Genomic DNA, 18745 nt, shown 5'->3' with positions numbered 1-18745 from the left:
AAAAGCATACAAACTGCACTGATACTGAATATGCATCTGTGCCTCCTCCCACCTATAATGCTATTATAAAAGGCAAATTCTAATGTAAGGTTTCTTTATCTTCACTCACAAAATCTTTAAATCTCAGTACAAGTACTTTTAATGTAAACACTAAGGACAATGCTGTAATGAAGACAAATATATTCTCATCTACATTAGCCTCAAGAAGCTGGAGAGCACATTGGCTGTGAGTAGGGGACCAATTCCCATGTACACCAAGGAGATCCAAGAATAACTCTCATGAAATTAAACTGGCGTAAGTGAGAGGAAATGAGGCACTATTCCATAAGGTCTCCTCTTTCTAGATGGTGTGGAATCTAATGTCAACTATTGGACCAGTGAAATCTCTAGCTATATATAATTCTTACTGAAAGAGACAGAATATGTTGTGACCTGTGAAACTACATAAATAGAAAGTGGTTCCATTTGTTTATTGCTTTTCACAGCCTGAATTCCATTGTTGTTTCAGGAATGGTCAAGTCCACATACGGGTATTCCACATAATATTTACTACTACAGAGAAAAAAGTTTTATCACAACTGACAAAGCTGGTTGAACTACAGTTTAAGCCCACATTAAAGCATCTTGTAGAGCTGATGATAAATGGAAAACTTCAAAGGACGTTACTGATTGCTTTAATAATACTTTCATTCTATTAAGTTCACATTTTCATATTCTTAAGTCATAACAGTGTGAAGTCCTGGTGAACTAACAGTTGATGTATAACAAAACGTTTATGTAACAGCGCTTTGAAAGACTTCAATGTACTACTGTCCATATGCACATTTTGAACTTTCCCAAACCCTTTCATATTTCAGTAATATTGAATGGAGTTAAGGTCGCTTGCTTTATCTTAACTATAAGGGGATAATAATCAACATGTTATATTAAACGAAACTATCTGTAAAAACTCTTTACATATCAGTAATTTATCAAGTAAACAGTTTGATCTATACTTAAAAGCATACAAAAACATGGACTAGAAATTTATTGCTGTTAAGAAAAACTAGTTTGTTCCAAGTTACAAAGAGGAAGTTAGGTTAATAATTATTGCTGTTGCACAAATGGAGCCCTGAACACACAGAGCGTGATTTCTAATCATTCACTTTAGGGGATGTGTGGGTACTTAGGAAAGATCAGGCTCACAGCCACTATCTTCAATGTTACACTTTGTAAACTGGCATTGTTTTATTGTCTCTCCACAACCATAGCCAGTGCAACTTCTGCGTTCATACACAATCATCCATTAGACCTACTCTTCATGGCAAGTATGAATACTATATTCCATTCCACATCCTATTTTCTTGATGCAATTTAACCTGATGCTAATTTTAAAAATATGCCTAGTGTATCTTACCATATGATAAGGAACTAATAGGAAGGTTTGTCACCTGGAAAGTCAAAGTGATTCCTGTAATTCATATAATTATATTTCACCTGTTCACTTCTATTAACTTTCTGGTAAGATTTCACATTCAAATAAAGCATTTTTCACTCGCTCTGAGTAACAGACAGCACTCAAAATCAAGCAATCCAATAACCACAACTGTGTTATTTGCACAATAAAATGACACAGTTCAGACTTGCTCACAAATCTGCAATCCCGCTTTCTTTCAATTGCATTGATTTCTGGTCATTAGAAAGTACATTTATACAGGAATTTTTAAAAGCAATCTGCACTTAGAAGACATTGTACAGTGCTAGTAGATCATACTACTTCCTCAAAGGCAATTTCTTCTTCATAAGTTATTTGTGCACACAGAATTGCCAGTTTATTAGGTGGTCTGCAAAGCAAAATTCCACTCTCTCCCTTCCAATTAAGAAGCATACACCATATTCACAACATAAAAGGGCCACTATCAACTTAAACTATATTTGAATCTGAATTTTTATTTTACATAGTACTGTTGCAAGTTAATACCTACTGTACCATGAAGGAGATTAAATAAAATCTTTCCGTTCTTTTATTTTGTCTGTAGTCAGTTTCACTCCGACTACTACAGAGTAAGTTTCCATTTCGTTTGTGGGTCTTTCACTCAGCAGCAAGGACTAAAACATTTTTATAAAATAGCAAAAGGGCAGGTGTAGCCCCAAACACTACTTTTTAACTCCCTCCCTAAAGAGGACTGGAATTCATGTTGATGCTGTTCCTGTAACAGTGATGCTTAAACTTTTTTGTGACCCAACCACATTATGACCAGGTTTTTGGGAGCCAGAACTGGGAAACAGAAGAGTTTGGCTTCAGGTTAGATATCTACTGTAGGCTAAATCTGGTTATAACATGGTCAGGCCCAAATGTGTCAAGTGTTTAAGTGGCCAGCATTCTAATCCTAAAGCATTCACACCGGTCAATGATTTAAATACCAGGCATGATTAGATGTGGCATTAATGAACTTACTGTTCAGCTCCACTGCTGCATCAGTTTTGCCCTTTCCTGCTCCCTGCCCCCTCACCCCCCAAAAATAGGTATCAGCACAGAAAGGGAGTAGCCTAAATATCTGTGGAAGGTTATACAAGTGGATGATCTACCAAAGAATAGTGAACCTACAAGCAACAAAGCAAGTTCTCTTACGAACACACACCTTTGCTTTTCTTTGTATGCACAGAGGAATCATGTACTGACAAATGGACCCACAACGGCAACACCACTTCAGTGGGAACAATTCTTCTCTCCCCAGATTAGGAAACACACACCTAGGTCCGTGAGTGCCCTTCACATATAAAACCCTTAAATTTTCTGTTTTCCTTCAGATAGCTTAAAACATGACATATTTTAAATGAATCTCTCTAAACTCAAAACTGTATTGATAATTACCCACAAAAAGTGTGCAAGGTAAAAACCTGGACTCAAAATAAATAAAAAAAATACAATAAATTCAACTTGACATTAAAAAGCAACAGAAATACAAAGAAGAGAGATTCTTCAAAGTCTTTGTGGGATGAGAGCACTGAAAGGGCCATTGCTAGCAAGGCTGCAGGAACCTCTAATCCAGTCTGTGCTCTCAGTTCCAGTCATTAGCTTGGTTTTTTGCAGAATTCACACTGTATTCCTCCACTGAGATCTTTCACAATCCCATCTTTGATCAGTTTTTGTAGGAATTTTGTTTCAGTTGTCACATTATGCATAGTTTGTCCTTCCATTGCAGCCATGCAGAGATTGTCATAGTAGTGCAAAGGTGTGTTGGGTTGGCGGAGGTCATATCCAAATCCTGCTAAACTCACTTCATCACATAAATGTGTGGCCAGAACAACTGCAGTGACCCCAATTGTGGGAACATTCTAAAAAGAAAAATAAACATTTACAATACAACATCTCTCTCCTTTATCAGTTTTCACAGAGTCATAGAAATGTAGGGGTGGAAGGGACCTCTAAAGGTCATGTAGACCATCACCCTGCGCTGAGGCAAGACCAAGTATAGCTAGACCATCCCTGCCGTGTTTGTCTAACCTCTTCTTAAAAACCTCCAATGACAGGGATACCAAAACCTCCCTTGGAAGCCTCTTCCAGTACTTATTTATCCTTATAATTAGAAAATTTTTCCCTACATCTAACCTAAATCTTCCTTGCTGCATCTTAAGTCAACCACTTTTTGTATGGACATGGAAAACAACTGATCACTGTCCTCTTTAAAACAGTCCTCTATAACAGCTCTTTACAACATGCTTAAAGACTTCTTTTCTCAAGACTAAACAAGCTCCCCCACCCCCCCTTTTTTTTTCTAAACCTTCCTCATAGATCAGGTTTTCCAAACTTTGTATCATTTTTGTTGATCCATTCTGGACTCTCACCAATTTGTCCATCTCTTTCTTATAGTGCAGTGACCAGAACTGAGCCTAGTACTCAAGTTGAGTACTCACCAATGCTAAATAGAGTGGGACAATTACCTCCTGTGCCTGACATACTAAGATCCATAAGACATCCCAGAACGATATTAGCCTTTTTAGCACTGCATCACCACATTTGCATCAGACTGTTGAGTCGTCCTCAATTTAAGAACTACTATAATCCTCATATCTTTTTATGCAGTTCTACCACCTACCCAGTTATTCCCCATTTTGTAGTTGTGCATTTGATTTATTTATTTATTTTCATCCTAGGAGTAGTAATTTGCACTTGTCTTTATTAAATTTAATCTTATTGATTTTAGACCACTTTTCCAATTTGTCAAAGTCTTTCTGAATTCTAATCCTGTCCTCTAAAGTGCTAGCAACCCCTCCCACCTTGGTGTCATCCACAAATTTTAGACGCACATTCTCCGCTCCATTATCCAAGTTATCAGTGAAAATATTGAACTGTACAAGGCCCAGTGTAGGCCTTGCATCAACAATGAAAGAAAACAGAAGTTAATGGATGAAGCATGAATCACAACTTAAATGTATACTCCAAATTAAAAAACATAGTAAGAGAACAAAAAAAGTGCCACTGAGGCTAAACAACAAAGTAAAAGAAGCAGTTAGAGGCAAAAAGGCATCCTTTAAAAAGTGGAAGTTAAATCCTAGTGAGGAAAACAGAAAGGAGCATAAACTCTGGCAAATGAAGTGAAAAAATATAATTAGGAAGGCCAAAAAAGAATTTGAACAGCTAGCCAATGACTCAAAAAGTAATAGCAAAAAAAAAAAATTTAAGTACATCAGAAACAGGATGCCTGCTAAAGAACCAGTGCGACCACTGGACGATTGAGATGCTAAAGGAGCACTCAAGGACAATAAGGCCATTGCAGAGAAACTAAATGAATTCTTTGCATTGGTCTTCACAGGTGAGGATGTGAGGGAGATTCCCAAACCTGAGCCACTCTTTATGTGACAAATCTGAGGAACTGTCTCACTCAGACTGAGGTGTCATTAGAGGAGGTTTTAGAACAAATTGATAAACTAAACAGTAATAAGTCATCAGGACCAGATGGTATTCACCCAAGAGTTCTGAAGGAACTCAAATGTGAAATTGCAGAACTACTAACTGAAATCTGTAACCTATCATTTCAATCAGCTTCTGTACCAAATGACTGGAGGATAGCTAATGTGATGTCAATTTTTAAAAAGGACTCCAGAGGTGATCCTGGCAATTACAGGACAGTAAGCCTGACTTCAATATCGGGCAAACTGGTTGAAACCATAGTAAAGAACAAAATTGTCAGACACATAGATAAACATAATTTGTTGGGAAGAGTCAACATGGCTTTGGAAAGGGAAATCATGCCTCACCAATCTACTAGAATTCTTTGAAGGGGGTCAACAAGCATGTGGACAAGGGGGATCCAGTGGATTATAGTTGTGGGGAATAGGCCTGGCTGGCCTCCCTTGCACCGATCAGAACATCGGCGAAGACTCGTCATATAGGCCCGCCCTGCAGGCCACAAGCCGGAACTAGGCTAAGTGACACAGCCTCCTGCCAAACTCGGTCAAGGGTCATGACCGGGTGGGGGGGGGGGGTGTCTGAGGCAAGGAGGGAAAGAATAAAAAGCCTCAGCAGCAACACTAATGAAATATGTTCATGGCTGATGAAATATAATAACCGCTTCTGTGAAGCAATAGCTAAATGCAAACTGACTAAATGCAACTTCTCCAGTGAGCACCCTGTAATTCCAGCTAACTGCCAAACTAGCCAATCATATATCTTCTTGGGGTGTCCTGTAATGAATCCCTATGCCCCTAACCGTAAAACCCTGGAAAATAATATGTACCTTGCAGAGAAAAACACTCCAACTGGTGCCAAGTACCACCCATGGCTGAAACCACCAAGAAGCTCTCCACCCAATAGGCACCCAATTCTCGTAAAATAATAAGGAAGGTGCCAGGAAAGGGGACAGACCCCAACTCTTATTACTCGCAAATGATGTATTATTTGTACTATGCTTGCAGTTTAAAAGAATAAAAGCAGCTTGCGTGCTGTGCTAGGGGTGGTAGTTTTCGGACTGCTACCCCAACGCGTTGGTATGTATTGCAATAAACTGGCCTCAGGCTTGAGTCTGTGAACTAAAATCAATGCGTGGGTGACTTTTTCCACGACATAGTGTACTTAGATTTTCAGAAAGCCTTTGACAAGGTCCCTCACCAAAGGCTCTTAAGCAAAGTAAGCTATCATGGGATAAGAGGGAAGGTCCTCTCATGGACTGGTAACTGGTTAAAAGATAAGAAACGAAGGGTAGGAATAAATGTTCAGTTTTCAGAATGGAGAGCAGTAAATAGTGGTGTCCCCCAGGGGTCTGGACAGGGCCCAGTCCTATTAAACTTATTCATAAATGGTCTGGAAAAAGGGGTAAACAGGAGGTGGCAAAATTTGCATATGATACAAAACTACTCAAGATAGTTAAGTCCCAGGCAGACTGTGAAGAGCTACAAAAGGATCTCTCAAAACTGGGTGACTGGGCAACAAAATAGCAGATGAAATTCAATGTTAATAAATGTAAAGTAATGCACATTGGAAAACATAATCCCAACTATACATACAAAATGATGTCTAAATTAGCTGTTACCACTCAAGAAAGAAATCTTGGAGTCATTGTGGATAGTTCTCTGAAAACATCCACTCAATGTGCAGTGGCAATCAAAAAAGCAAACAGAATGTTGGGCATTATTAGGAAAGGGATAGATAAGACAGAAAATATCATATTGCCGCTATATAAATCCATGGTATGCTCACATTTTGAATACTATGTACAGATGTGGTCCCCTCATTTCAAAAAGATATACTGAAACTGGAAAAGTTACAGAAATGGGCAACAAAAATTATTACGGGTATGGAATGGCTTCCGTATGAGGAGAGAATAATAAGACTGGGACTTTTCAGCTTGGAAAAGAGACTACTAAAGGGAGGACATGACAGCAGTCTATAAAATCATGACTGGTGTGGAGAAAGTAAATAAGGAAGTGTTATTTACTCCTCATAACACAAGAACTGGGGGTTACCAAATGAAATTAACAGGCAGCAGGGTTAAAACAAACGAAAGTATTTCTTCACACAACACACAGTCAACCTGTGGAACTTTTTGCCAGAGTATGTTGTGAAGACCAAGACTAACAGGATTCAAAAAAGAACTAGATAAATTCATGGAGGATAGGGTCCATGAATGGCTATTAGCCAGGATGGGCAGGGATAGTATCCCCAGCTTTTGTTTGCCAGAAGCTGGGAATGAGCAACAGGGAACGGATCACTTGATGATTAATCATAGAATCATAGAATATCAGAGTTGGAAGGGACCTCTTGAGGTCATCTAGTCCAACCCCCTGCTCAAAGCAGGACCAATTCCCAGCTACCTGTTCTATTCATTCCCTCGCGGGCACCTGGCATTGGCCACTGTCGGAAGACAGGATACTGGGCTAGATAGACCTTTGGTCTGACCCAGTATGACCGTTCTTATGTTCTATAGTTCCCATTCCAGCTTTACAGCTGACCATTGATAGCTACTCTGAGTAGTCTTTCAATCAGCTGTGCACCCAGTTTATAATTTCATCTAGCCCACATTTTCTTAGTTTGCTTATGAGAATGTGATGTGTCAAAAGCCTTGCTAAAATCAAGATACATCACATCTACAGCTTCCCCCATATCCACAAAGCCAGTTATCCTGCCAAGGAAGGATATTAGGTTGGGGTTTGGCATGATGTATTCTTGATAAATCCATGCTTATTACGTATTACCCTACTATCCTTCAGGTGCTTACAAATTGATTGCTTAATAACTGCTATTTTAACCCAAGTGAGCTACCCAAGTGAAGAACTCACCTATTCTTACAGTGTAGACATATTCTTAGGCAAAATCCTCCTCACACAAATGATTCAAAAAGCCTTAAATTCTTAATGCTTAAGTGCAGTGAATGGCCTACCACATGTATATGGTATTGAGAAGACCTGCATCCTTAATGCTTTCACAGAAGTACTTTCTTTTTAAAACTCTGGGGTATTTAAAAAAAAAAAAAAAATCACATGCAGGTCACCTTACGTGAACATAAACAAGCCTAATCCCTAAATTAAAAACTAAAATGGCCCTAGATTTTGTACTTTTTCTATGATTAACAAGAACGCTGAAACCCCACTATTTTACAAATATTTAATAGGGAATGTTAAAGAAAATACAAATAGTGTTTGAGAAGAGAAGACTTTGGTGTTTTACAATGACTGAGAAATTGCACAAAGAGACTACACTGAATGAAAAGTCCAAACTCTTTTTTATTTGATCTTGTCGTATTAGATTTCGAAGGAGTTAAATGTATCTATCCAGCACCTTCCAAAAAAGGTATCTTACCTTATCCCAGCCCCAAAATTTAGATCGAGGCTCAGGGTACTGTAGTATATCCAAGGCTGTCTCTTTAATGATGATCGGATTTAAAATACGAAACTGTTTTGGTGTTACAGGAATTTTCTCAGCCACCTGCTTCCAAAAAAACAGTCGCACCCATAGTGGCTAAAGAGGAAAAAAAAATCAATTAAACACAGGGAAACAAATACTTTGACATGGCAAATTGATACTGGGGCCTAGCATGTAACTCAATACTACTAAAACATAAGATTGTCCACATCTCATCAGAAATTATTTATGGCAAAGACTTACTAGGACGTTGATGTAGAATTCCCAAATGCCTGAATTCTTTTAAACAAATAATACTTAAGTTGAGAGAAAGAGAAAATGCAATTCTTTATCTGTTTAGTTCATTTACTTTGAACATGTGACTGCACTTCCGTGGACAGTCACTCACCCATCCACCCACCCCTCTTGCCTCTATTTGGGCTTTCTCACAGCAACACGGTAGAGAAAGCATTTGAAAAGAGGAAGAGCATGATCAAAATTCCACAACAGTTGGCTGAGTAACTCGCAAACAGGTGTAGGACCTGAAACTATTTTACTCACATTTTCAAATTAACTGTATTTCTAGCTGACAGTGTACATTTAAAGACAAGTGTTGTAGGATAGAAGGAGAGAAGAGCAATGAGACTCAGCGCGCCCGATTCTGATCTCATGCCAGAATGTTAAAGAAGTCAATGGATGTGCACCGGTGCTAAACTGGTGAAAGATCAGAATCAGGCTCATTTTATGTTTCTCTCCATAAATTGCGTCATAGTGAGCAAATAAGAAAAGTGATGCAAGAAGAGGGTGCCTTTTCTGTACATTGGGCACATTCTTTCCCAAAAAATCCCTATGAAAAATATTTGTTATATGTATTGCTGTAATATGACTTCTCTTCTGATATTACAAAAATACAGGGACTTTTTGTTATTAGAATATACTATATGCAGTTTTAAGCCCATAAAACGACATTAGAGCCACCACAGGTCAGTCAAATATCCAGTTCAGATCAGAGGGTGCATTCGATAGTTGTTAACATAATGCTGCTATGTGAAATTGTGCCATTTTTTCTGAAAGGTGTGCTTGTGTGCTATAAAACTACACATTGCTTGGGCCCAATAGATCACTCAGTGATAGTTCCTCAAAGTTCCACAAATGTAATACGTTTACCTGTTAACTCTAAAAAATCAATAATCACTCAGTGTGATATCACCAATATTTAAATTCAAAGGATAATTTAAGGATAATTTCTTCATTAGTGTCCCTTGTATTATATATAAAGCATTTTTATATATACTATATGTAAAGCAGAACATATAATGCCAAGCACTGTAATAAAACAGTATATTCTACCTAAATGCATGCGCAAAGTCATAGGTAATCGTGGTCAATTCTGCAAGTCTAAAAGCCTTACATAAACTAGTTCAGGTTGCAAAACCATAGAATTTAACCTTCCTTTGCTTTATCTATAATATAATATTATGTGCACAAACTGCTAAATATTGTGACAGATTTTCTATTAAATATATCACTATTGAATAATTTATGGCATTTCATGTTTGCATAATAACTCTAATTAATAAAATACAATACTTCAGGTGTCTCTTGCACATAGATCTATTTCTTTAAATATACATTAAGCAACGAATGAATCTTCATACAGAAATTGAAAGGCAGTAACCAAGGCCAGCTAATACCAACTAGTGACATTTTTATTTAATTATATCTATTACATATAACACAAACACCCCTACACGAGCATGATGTGGTTTAGCGGTTAAGGAAGGGGACTGGCAGTCAGAACACTTGTTTTCTGTTCCTGCCTCTAAAACCTTAACCAAGTCACTTAACCCAAATACAAAATGAACTATACTTTACTGAGCACATAAGGTATTTTGATGTTTAGTGCATGTAAAGGATCAAGACACTTGGATGAAAGGCATCAGTGTGAGCATACAGTACTACATGGATGTACTAACATGAACAATAACTAGAAGTACTGCAACAACTAGATTGCTTGCAAGGTGGATAAAAAAAGCACAAAAATTCGATTTATTTTAATTCAATTTTTTTTTAGAAAATATATTTCAAATTAAATTTGAAATGATGCTATGTTAAGGCCTAAATTTATTAAAATATATTACAATAATTTAAATATCAAAATAATATTCAAACAGTATATGTTTGCTGCCAGAAAAGTTAAACCACTGAACTAATTGAATTCATTGGCTATGAACCTAGAACCAGAGTTTGTTGAAGTGTTACACCAGCTTTTGACAGATCTAGCCTCTACTGCAGGTGCAAAGAAAATATTTTCTTCATTTCAGTTTATTCAAGTAGTTCAGTACAATGATTAATTCATTCAAAGTTGTGAAACCAGCTGGCAGCTTAAAAAGCAGAAAACTTGTTTTCCTCTTTTAATCTATCAATAAACACGAGGGGACAGGATGAGATCTACCAGTTATAAAATCTTGATGGACATGACAACCAGAAAGAAAGCAATTCAATTAACTACAGATAATGCTTTTGTTGTTTAATAAATCAATTGGTTTTAAGCGCAAAAAAAATTGATATACTTTTTTTTTTCTTATGTATCTAGCATATTTAAGGTAGTTTTAACAAAAAATTTTAAAATGCTATTTTTTGTGTATTTTTATGTGCACAAACTGTTTCCATCCAAATAATACCAATAATAATATGACAACCACTTAGTCTTTATATAGAGCTTCTCATCTTTTATATCTCAAAACACTTTACAAAAGAGGTCACAGTATTACCATCCCTATTTTATAAATGCGAAAATTAAGGGACATGGAGAAGTGATCTATCCAGGGTCACAGGCCAGTGGAAGAGCCAGGAATTAAACCCACATCTCCTGAGTCCCAGTTCAGTTCTCTAGCCACTAAGCCATACTATCTCCTATATAAGGCAGCTAGAAAAGTCACTGCTAAAAAAATAAATCAATCTAGTACATAAATGTGTCATTCAGCATATTCTCACAAAAATATAAAAATTAAGAATCGGACTTAATCTACGGTAAGCTATGTAACTGCTTAAATGCATGCAAGTCATAGAAACATAGGACTGGAAGGGACCTCGAGAAGTCATCTAGTCCAGTCCCCTGCACTCATAGCAGGACTAACTATTGTCTAGACCAGGGATCGGCAACCTTTGGCCCGCGGCCAGCCAGGGTAAGCCCCCTGGCGGGCCGGGCCAGGCCGGTTTACCTGCCGCATCCACAGGTTCGGCCGATTGCGGCTCCCACTGGCCGCAGTTCACCACTCCAGGCCAATGGGAGTGGCGGGAAGCAGCGGCCAGCACATCCCTCGGTCCACGCCACTTCCCGCAGCCCCCATTGGCCTGGAGCGGCGAACCGCGGCCAGTGGGAGCCGCGATCGGCCAAACCTGCGGACGCAGCAGGTAAACAAACCGGCCTGGCTCGCCAAGGTGCTTACCCTGGCAAGCCGCATACCAAAGGTTGCCAATCCCTGTTCTAGACCATCCCTGACAGGTGTTTGTCCAACCTGCTCTTAAAAATCTCCAATGATGGAGATTCCACAACATCCCTGGGCAATTTATTCCAGTGCTTAACCACCGACAGTTTGGAAGTGTTTCCTAATGTCCAACCTAAACTACCCTTGCTGCAATTTAAGCCTATTGCTTCTTGTCCTATCCTCAGAGGTTAAGGAGAACAAATTTTCATCCGCCTCCTTATAACAACATTTTACGTACTTGAAAACTGTTACCATATCCCCCCCCCGCCACTCTTCTCTTTTCCAGACTACACAAACCCCATTTCTTCAATCTTCCCTCACAGGTCATGTTTTCTAAACCTTTTATCAGTTTTGTTGCTCTCCTCTAGGCTTTCTCCAATTTGTCCACATCCTTCCTGAAATGTGGTGCACAGGACTGGACACAATACTCCAATTGAGGCCTACTCAGCGTGGAGCAGAGCGGAAGAATTACTTCTCGTACAACACGCCTGCTATGACCCCCCCGTTTCTTTCTGCAATACTCCTTCCTAGGCAGTCATTTTCCATTTTGTATGCGTGCAACTGATTGTTCCTTCTTAAGTGGAGTACTTTGCATTTGTCCTTATTGAATTTCATCCTATTTACTTCAGACCATTTCTCCAGTTTGTCCAGATCATTTTGAATTTTAATCCTATCCTCCAAAGCACTTGCAACCATCCCAGTTTGGTATCATCCGCAAACTTTATAAGTGTACTCTCTGTGCTATTAAATATTGTGTACCCTCCTGGTTAGCGAAAAGTAGTACCAGGTTATACCAACCAATGAGACTCAACCTTTCTTTAGAAAAATCATTCAAAAGTACAAATGCAAAACAGGATTAAAACTGAATATTTAAATCAAAGTTTCCTGCTTGCTGATTTAAAACAAGTCACCCTGACTGCTTGTGAAGAATTCAATACAGTAAAATCAGTTTTCTGTGCATCAGAAAACCAAGATATGCAGGCAATAAGTCAACTGTTTATACCTACCAATGCTTCATTTTTTACCATTGCTTGAAGCCAATTGAAATCGACACTTTTAAATAAGACAACAACAAACAAGCTCTGAGGGTTATATTCATTTTCAGAAAGTGGGGCTCCCTCTGGATAGGTCATCCTTATGGTAGTTTTGTTACCAACATGATCTGTGTAGCCCTGAACTGGTGCATCATTTAATCTAAAAAAAGTGAAACAAAACACAGTAAGTAAACATGGTATCTGAGGTCATTAAAATACCATACAAGTGACTTTAAATACTTAAGTAACAAGTTTTAGTTGGCTCACCAAATTTTATTTGAATACATCAATAAATTAGTCCCCTGGTAACAAGAACAAACCTCAATGGGTGGCCTCGCTCTGAAAAGCAACTGTACAAATACTATTGCAGTGTTCATGTTTCTTCTTGCCCTATAACTCAACTAGGGCTCTGAGGGGCAAACAGCAAGCTTCCTGCATATCAACACCAGTAATAAAAGGCTCTTCAAGTCAAAATTACCCAATCAATGACATCGCAGGAATCCCAATGTCCTATATGGGTTTGCACAATTCTAACTGACTGGAATTTAGGCGACAAGGTGGATGAGGTATTATCGTTTATTATACCAGCTGTTGGTGAGAGAGACAAGTTTTCAAGTTTAAACAGAGCTCTTCTGCAAGTCTGGGAAATTAACTCAGGCCATGTGTACACTACAAAATTAAATTGACCTAATGTATGTCGGCAAACAGCTGCTGCACTAGTTACACTGCTTGTGTATATCTATACTTTGCTCCTTGTGTCAGCAGTGTGTCTCCTCACGGGGAGTGCTTGTATCGATTGTACTGTCAGTGTGGGGCATTGTGGGATGGCTCCTGAAAGCCAGGAACAGTCAACATACACAAAACAGTGTCTACACTGACACTGCTTCAATCGAACTACATCGACCTTGACTCTATGCCACTCTGGAGGTGGAGTTAAGTCAGCGTAGCAGGGCAGTTACAGTGACAGGAGCAAAACTGAAGTGTAGACATTTCTATAGTTACATTGACTTAAGCTGCCATGTGTTGACCTAACTCTGTAGTGTAGACTAAGGCTATGTCTACAAAATGTGCCTTTTAGCAACACAGCTGGGCCACTACAGCCATGCCACTAAAAGGTGCGCAGTGTAGCCGCTCTTTGTCAGTGGGAGAGAGCTCTCCTGCTGACAAAATAAATCTGCTCCCAACAAGAGGCGGTAGCACTGTCCACACTGGCACTTTTTGTCCGTAACACTTTTGTAATTCTCGGGTGTTTGGTTTTTTCACACCCGAGAACGACGAGTTTTACCAATGAAAGTGCAGTGTAGACAAAGCTTTAACATCCGAGTGTCACTGCTAAATGCAAGATGGAACAGATAGTTTAGCATAAGAAGTTAACACATATTTCAAGGGACTATTCAAGGCAAAGTGGCCCGTTAACACCTTTCCAGTCAGAGGGAGGAAAAGGCAGGAGAAGCAGCTGGGAAGAGGGCTATTAGTGGGTTATAGATGGCTGTAATAAGCCATAAATCCAGCCTCTATTCAGTCCATAATTTTAAGTGTCTTGCAAATCTATTGGTGACAAGAAAAGTAGTATCTCTGCAGGGATAACGAGGGTAAAAAGCAGTCAAGGCTTACTTTTGTCACTAAAATGAGCAAGCAGTCTATATTTTACATTCCACTTGTCATCTTTTAATTCCAATGAGTATTTAATATGACCTCTAGCGAGCCCATATTATTCTTTGCCCATCTCATCACTCCCAAACCTTTTCTCTTTTCTTTCTTTTAATTGGAACCTCAGAATTGTTTTTCATTTAAAGAAGACAGGGGTTTATTTCATTTTTATTGACTGTTTATTATGCTTCTGTTATACTGTGTGTCTTCCAGAGTGTGTCAACGAGACAGGTGCATTGAAAATAAAGCTATGTATCACAACTCTGAAACAGAATACTTTCTAACACTAACAGATCCACTTACCTTTTCACCTGGAACACTTAATAGTCGAAAAGCAAGACAACTGATCAACTCCCCATGATAACCAGAAGATGGCACAGGTAATTTCAAGAGCCTACATTAGAATGATCAGACATCTATTTACTTTAGGAATTTATGTAGTACCAACTTCATGCGTACGTTGTGCTTTGTCTGTGACTGCAGTAATTTCTAACTCACTATTTTCATTATCCATATTGTGTGGTATCTGGTGTCTAGAGTAGTGTTTCTCAACCCACAGGTTGCTACCTAAAAGTGGGTCGCACAAATGTACAAAAGGTTCACAGCCACCCAAGCCTTGAGCCCTGCCACCAAGGGCTGAAGTCATGAAGGTCACATAAAAATCACGAAACCAGTGACCTCCATGACCTAGCCTTACCGATTGGCCAATCGAATGCAAGGTGGGAAGAGTTATGGGAAAAGAGTGCTTAGTAGAGTTTCAAGTGAAGAGTATGTGTTTTAATCACAAAGTGAGTCTTTAGTTAGTGAAATGGATACATTTTTAAACTGTCCTGTTGCAACTGCAAGTACCAACGATAGTAGGAATTCATCACAACCTGAGAAGAAAAGTAATTGTAAGTACGACCCTGCTTACTTAAAGTTTGGGTTTTCATTTACCGTGGACCGAAATGGTGAACACAGGCCAGAGTGTGTCATCTGCGGTGAACTGTTAACAAATTAAAGCCTAAAACCATCACATTTATGTAGACATTTGGAGACAAAGCAGTCTAGCTATAAAGACAAGCCTCTTGATTTTTTTTAAACGAAAAAGCCAAATGGAAATGTCAAAAAAAACATGAACATGTATTTACTGTCCGTGAGCAAACACTGCATGCCTCTGACCTTGTTGCACAGCGCATTGCAAAAAAGCTCACACTGTCGCTGAGGAGTTAATTTTACCTTCTGCTATCGATATATGCACTAAATTGTGGGGCGAGTCAGTGGCAAAAAAAATTTAACAGCAATTTCTCTCTCTCCAACAATACAATATGGAGAAGAATCTGTGATATAGCTCAGAATACACCAAACTGCAAACAACTGATCGTCTTTCAGTAAGCGACTGTTTTGCTTTACAATTAGATGAATCTATATATGTATCAAACCATGCTATCTTGCTGGTTTATGTGAGACATGCATGGAAAAGTGATTTGCAAGAACAGTACTTGTTTAGTGTAGATTTGCCTATTTCTACTACTACTGCTGATATATTTGTTATACTGGATAATTACTGGGAGTCAGCAGGATTAAGCTGGTCGAAGTGTGTTGGTGTTGCAACTGATGACGGAAATATTCAGTAGTTGCTCTAAGAATCCTTTCGAAAGCACCCAATGCAATGTGGAACTACTGTTTCCTGCACAGGGAGGCATTAGCAGCTAAAGACAAGGCACCTGAGCTTCACGAAACTCTTAAAAATGCTGTAAAAATAGTGAATTACATCAAACAAAATGCCAAGAATTCATGATGCTTTCACGTCTTCTGTCAGAAAATGGGCAGTACACATGTACATCTGCTTTACCATGCTGAGGTTTACTGGCTGTCCCATGGCAAAGTGTTGTCTCATATATATAAACTTAAAAATGAAGAAAAAAAGTCTCACCTGGCAGAGCACTTCAGTAAAAACAAATGGGTTGTTTGTGCTGCATATCTGGCAGATATATTCGATCACCTGAATGATTTGAATGTGTCTTTGTAGGGCAGAGGGCACAACTGCTTTGAGTTAACTGACAAAATTGCTGCATTTAAAAAAACAACAACCCTCTCTCTGTGGAACAAACACATTTCAAATGATAGGATGGACATGTTTCGTAACACATATCCAGAAACAAAAAATCTGAAAGATTTCACTAGCCAGGAAGCACTGAAGAAAACGATCAGTAGTCATTTAACTAAATGGCACACAAGATTCTGCAATTACTTTCCAGACGAACAACTTAAGGGCAAAGAATGGATACGGGATCCATTTGGAGTTGTGTTCCTCCTACCTAAGGAGGAAGAATCTCAGCTGGTCGAGTGATCTTGCATTCGCAGTCTAGAGAGAAAATACACTGAAATGAGCATTCCCCAGTTTTGGCACAGTGCTGCTGCTGGAGAATGTCCTGCTCTTGTTTGCCATGCAATTAGTGTCATTTTGCCTTTCAGTACAATGCAGTTGTGCGGAACTGGATTCTCTGCCTTGACTCAACTGAAGAATAAAAACAGGAGTAGACTGGATGTTGAACACAACCTTCAGATTGTGCTGACTAAAATTACACCCAACTTTGATAAACGTGTCAAAGAGAAGCAAGCGCAGGTTTCTCATTAAGTGGAACCTAGGATTTATTATACCGTTAATGTGTTCCTGTTGATGCTGATTTCTGCCTTTAACTTGCTCGATATTGAGCTGCTTTCACTTATTATTACTATTATTGTTGTTGTTACTGCTACATATAGTGCGTGATAAGTATTTTGGAGGCAAAATACGTGTGTTTTCTACTTTCTATTTACTGGAGTGGGACTGGCCATCAATGTTTACAAATGGGTCCTGGTCCAAAAAAGGTTGAGAACCACTGGTCTAGAGCACACTGAAATAATGACAGATTCCTGGCCCCTGCAGTCTGAATTTGAGTAAGTGTATCTGATTCACCATATTTTGAACATTGTAAAGACAAGTAATATTAATAAAGTACTTTCAGTTTCATAAACGAAGTAATAAATGGAGTTTGAGACTTCCCTTTCCCCTCCCAAAAAGAGAGGCTGTTTGCAAATAACACAAATGTTAAATTACTTTGTAACGTTAGACAGAAGAGAAATATGCACCTTATAACAATATCAAACTCATTCAGCACATGGCCTAGCTCCAATCCATGAAGTATTCCACCACTTCCTACAACAACACAACGCTTACAGTGTTTTGATTTCAAGTTCTCTGGCAAGTCATGCTCAGGTAAGAGTTTTAAGAGGTTCTGAAGTTTATGAGAGTTCTTGTGAAATCCAAACGGAGGTTTGTATTTAAACACATCTTCATGCCTGAATATATCTTCCGTTACAAAGGGAAATATGTTCGCGCTGTACTTCTCAGCAAATAATCTGTCCATCTCCTTCTTCACAAAAGAAGGTCGACATTCTCCTTGCTGTATGAGTTTGGCATATTTTTGTGCTCTCTGAAACAAGACGGTATATGAAATTTAAGTCACACAAGCTAGTACATTTCAGTATTACAAATATAGCATATCTTGTCTGAAGCAACCTCCCAGGAGGCCAACAGACATCCATAAATTAGCAGGTGTAGGTTTTAGAAAGATAAACCAAGCTGAACCACCAACTGTGGGAAATTTAAAACTAGTCAGTTAAAACAAGAAGCTACCTGTTTGTGGTGTTATCGTGAGTGCAGATTTCAGAGTATAACTTTTACATCCTTCAGGTGGAAGATTTCTTTAGGAGTAAGTTAGAGTGCAGGTGCTGTCAGAAAAATTACTATGTAAAATGGTACCTTTTTATAAAGTTCGTCTGCTTCCTGCACATTTTCAAGCAATAACTGGTTATTTTTGTTCATGGACAATACAGCTATGGGAAAGGAAGATGGTCATCCATCAGTACAAATTTGTCAGCTAAATTTTGATTGCAGAAACTGTACTACCAGAGACACGTAAACTGGAAAGAAAAACTCTGTCACATCCAAGACAGGGCTTGCAGCATTTTGACTTGCAAACGGATTTTAATCTAGATGTTTACGGTCATTTAAAAAAATCCCACTATAACCATGCTTAAAATGTTCACCCAGAAGTGGAGGGTCTCAAGTTCTCCTTAAAATGAAGATGAAGTACCAATATAAAAACCTACAGTACTAACTTTCATCTGAATCTTCCCCTGCCAAATAAATGATGATCTGTCTCTTTGAAACAAGATCCTCCTGCACATTTTTAGAGAGTAGAACCTACAAATTGCGGTCTGGT

At 38.6% G+C, this 18745-nt stretch overlaps 1 protein-coding gene across 3 annotated transcripts in view; it reads right to left on the bottom strand.

Annotated features, from left to right (window-relative positions):
• Positions 1-658: 658 nt before the first annotated feature.
• Positions 659-18745, bottom strand: part of ST3GAL5 (ST3 beta-galactoside alpha-2,3-sialyltransferase 5) — a 49517-nt gene continuing 31430 nt past the window's right edge. For 2 of the 3 annotated variants that reach the window (XM_054029552.1, XM_054029553.1), the window contains 4 exons: positions 17610-17953; positions 12819-13005; positions 8279-8437; positions 659-3318 (listed from right to left, as the gene is read on the bottom strand). In XM_054029552.1, the coding sequence (XP_053885527.1) occupies positions 3055-3318; positions 8279-8437; positions 12819-13005; positions 17610-17953 (954 nt within the window). In that variant the 3' untranslated portion in view covers positions 659-3054. The other variant, XM_054029554.1, reaches the window with a different exon arrangement.

This window comes from Malaclemys terrapin, chromosome 5 (genome assembly GCF_027887155.1).
Source record: "Malaclemys terrapin pileata isolate rMalTer1 chromosome 5, rMalTer1.hap1, whole genome shotgun sequence".
Lineage (NCBI taxonomy): Eukaryota > Metazoa > Chordata > Testudines > Emydidae > Malaclemys > Malaclemys terrapin.
Note: the sequence above shows the minus strand (reverse complement) of the source record. Positions and strands in the feature narration are given on the sequence as shown.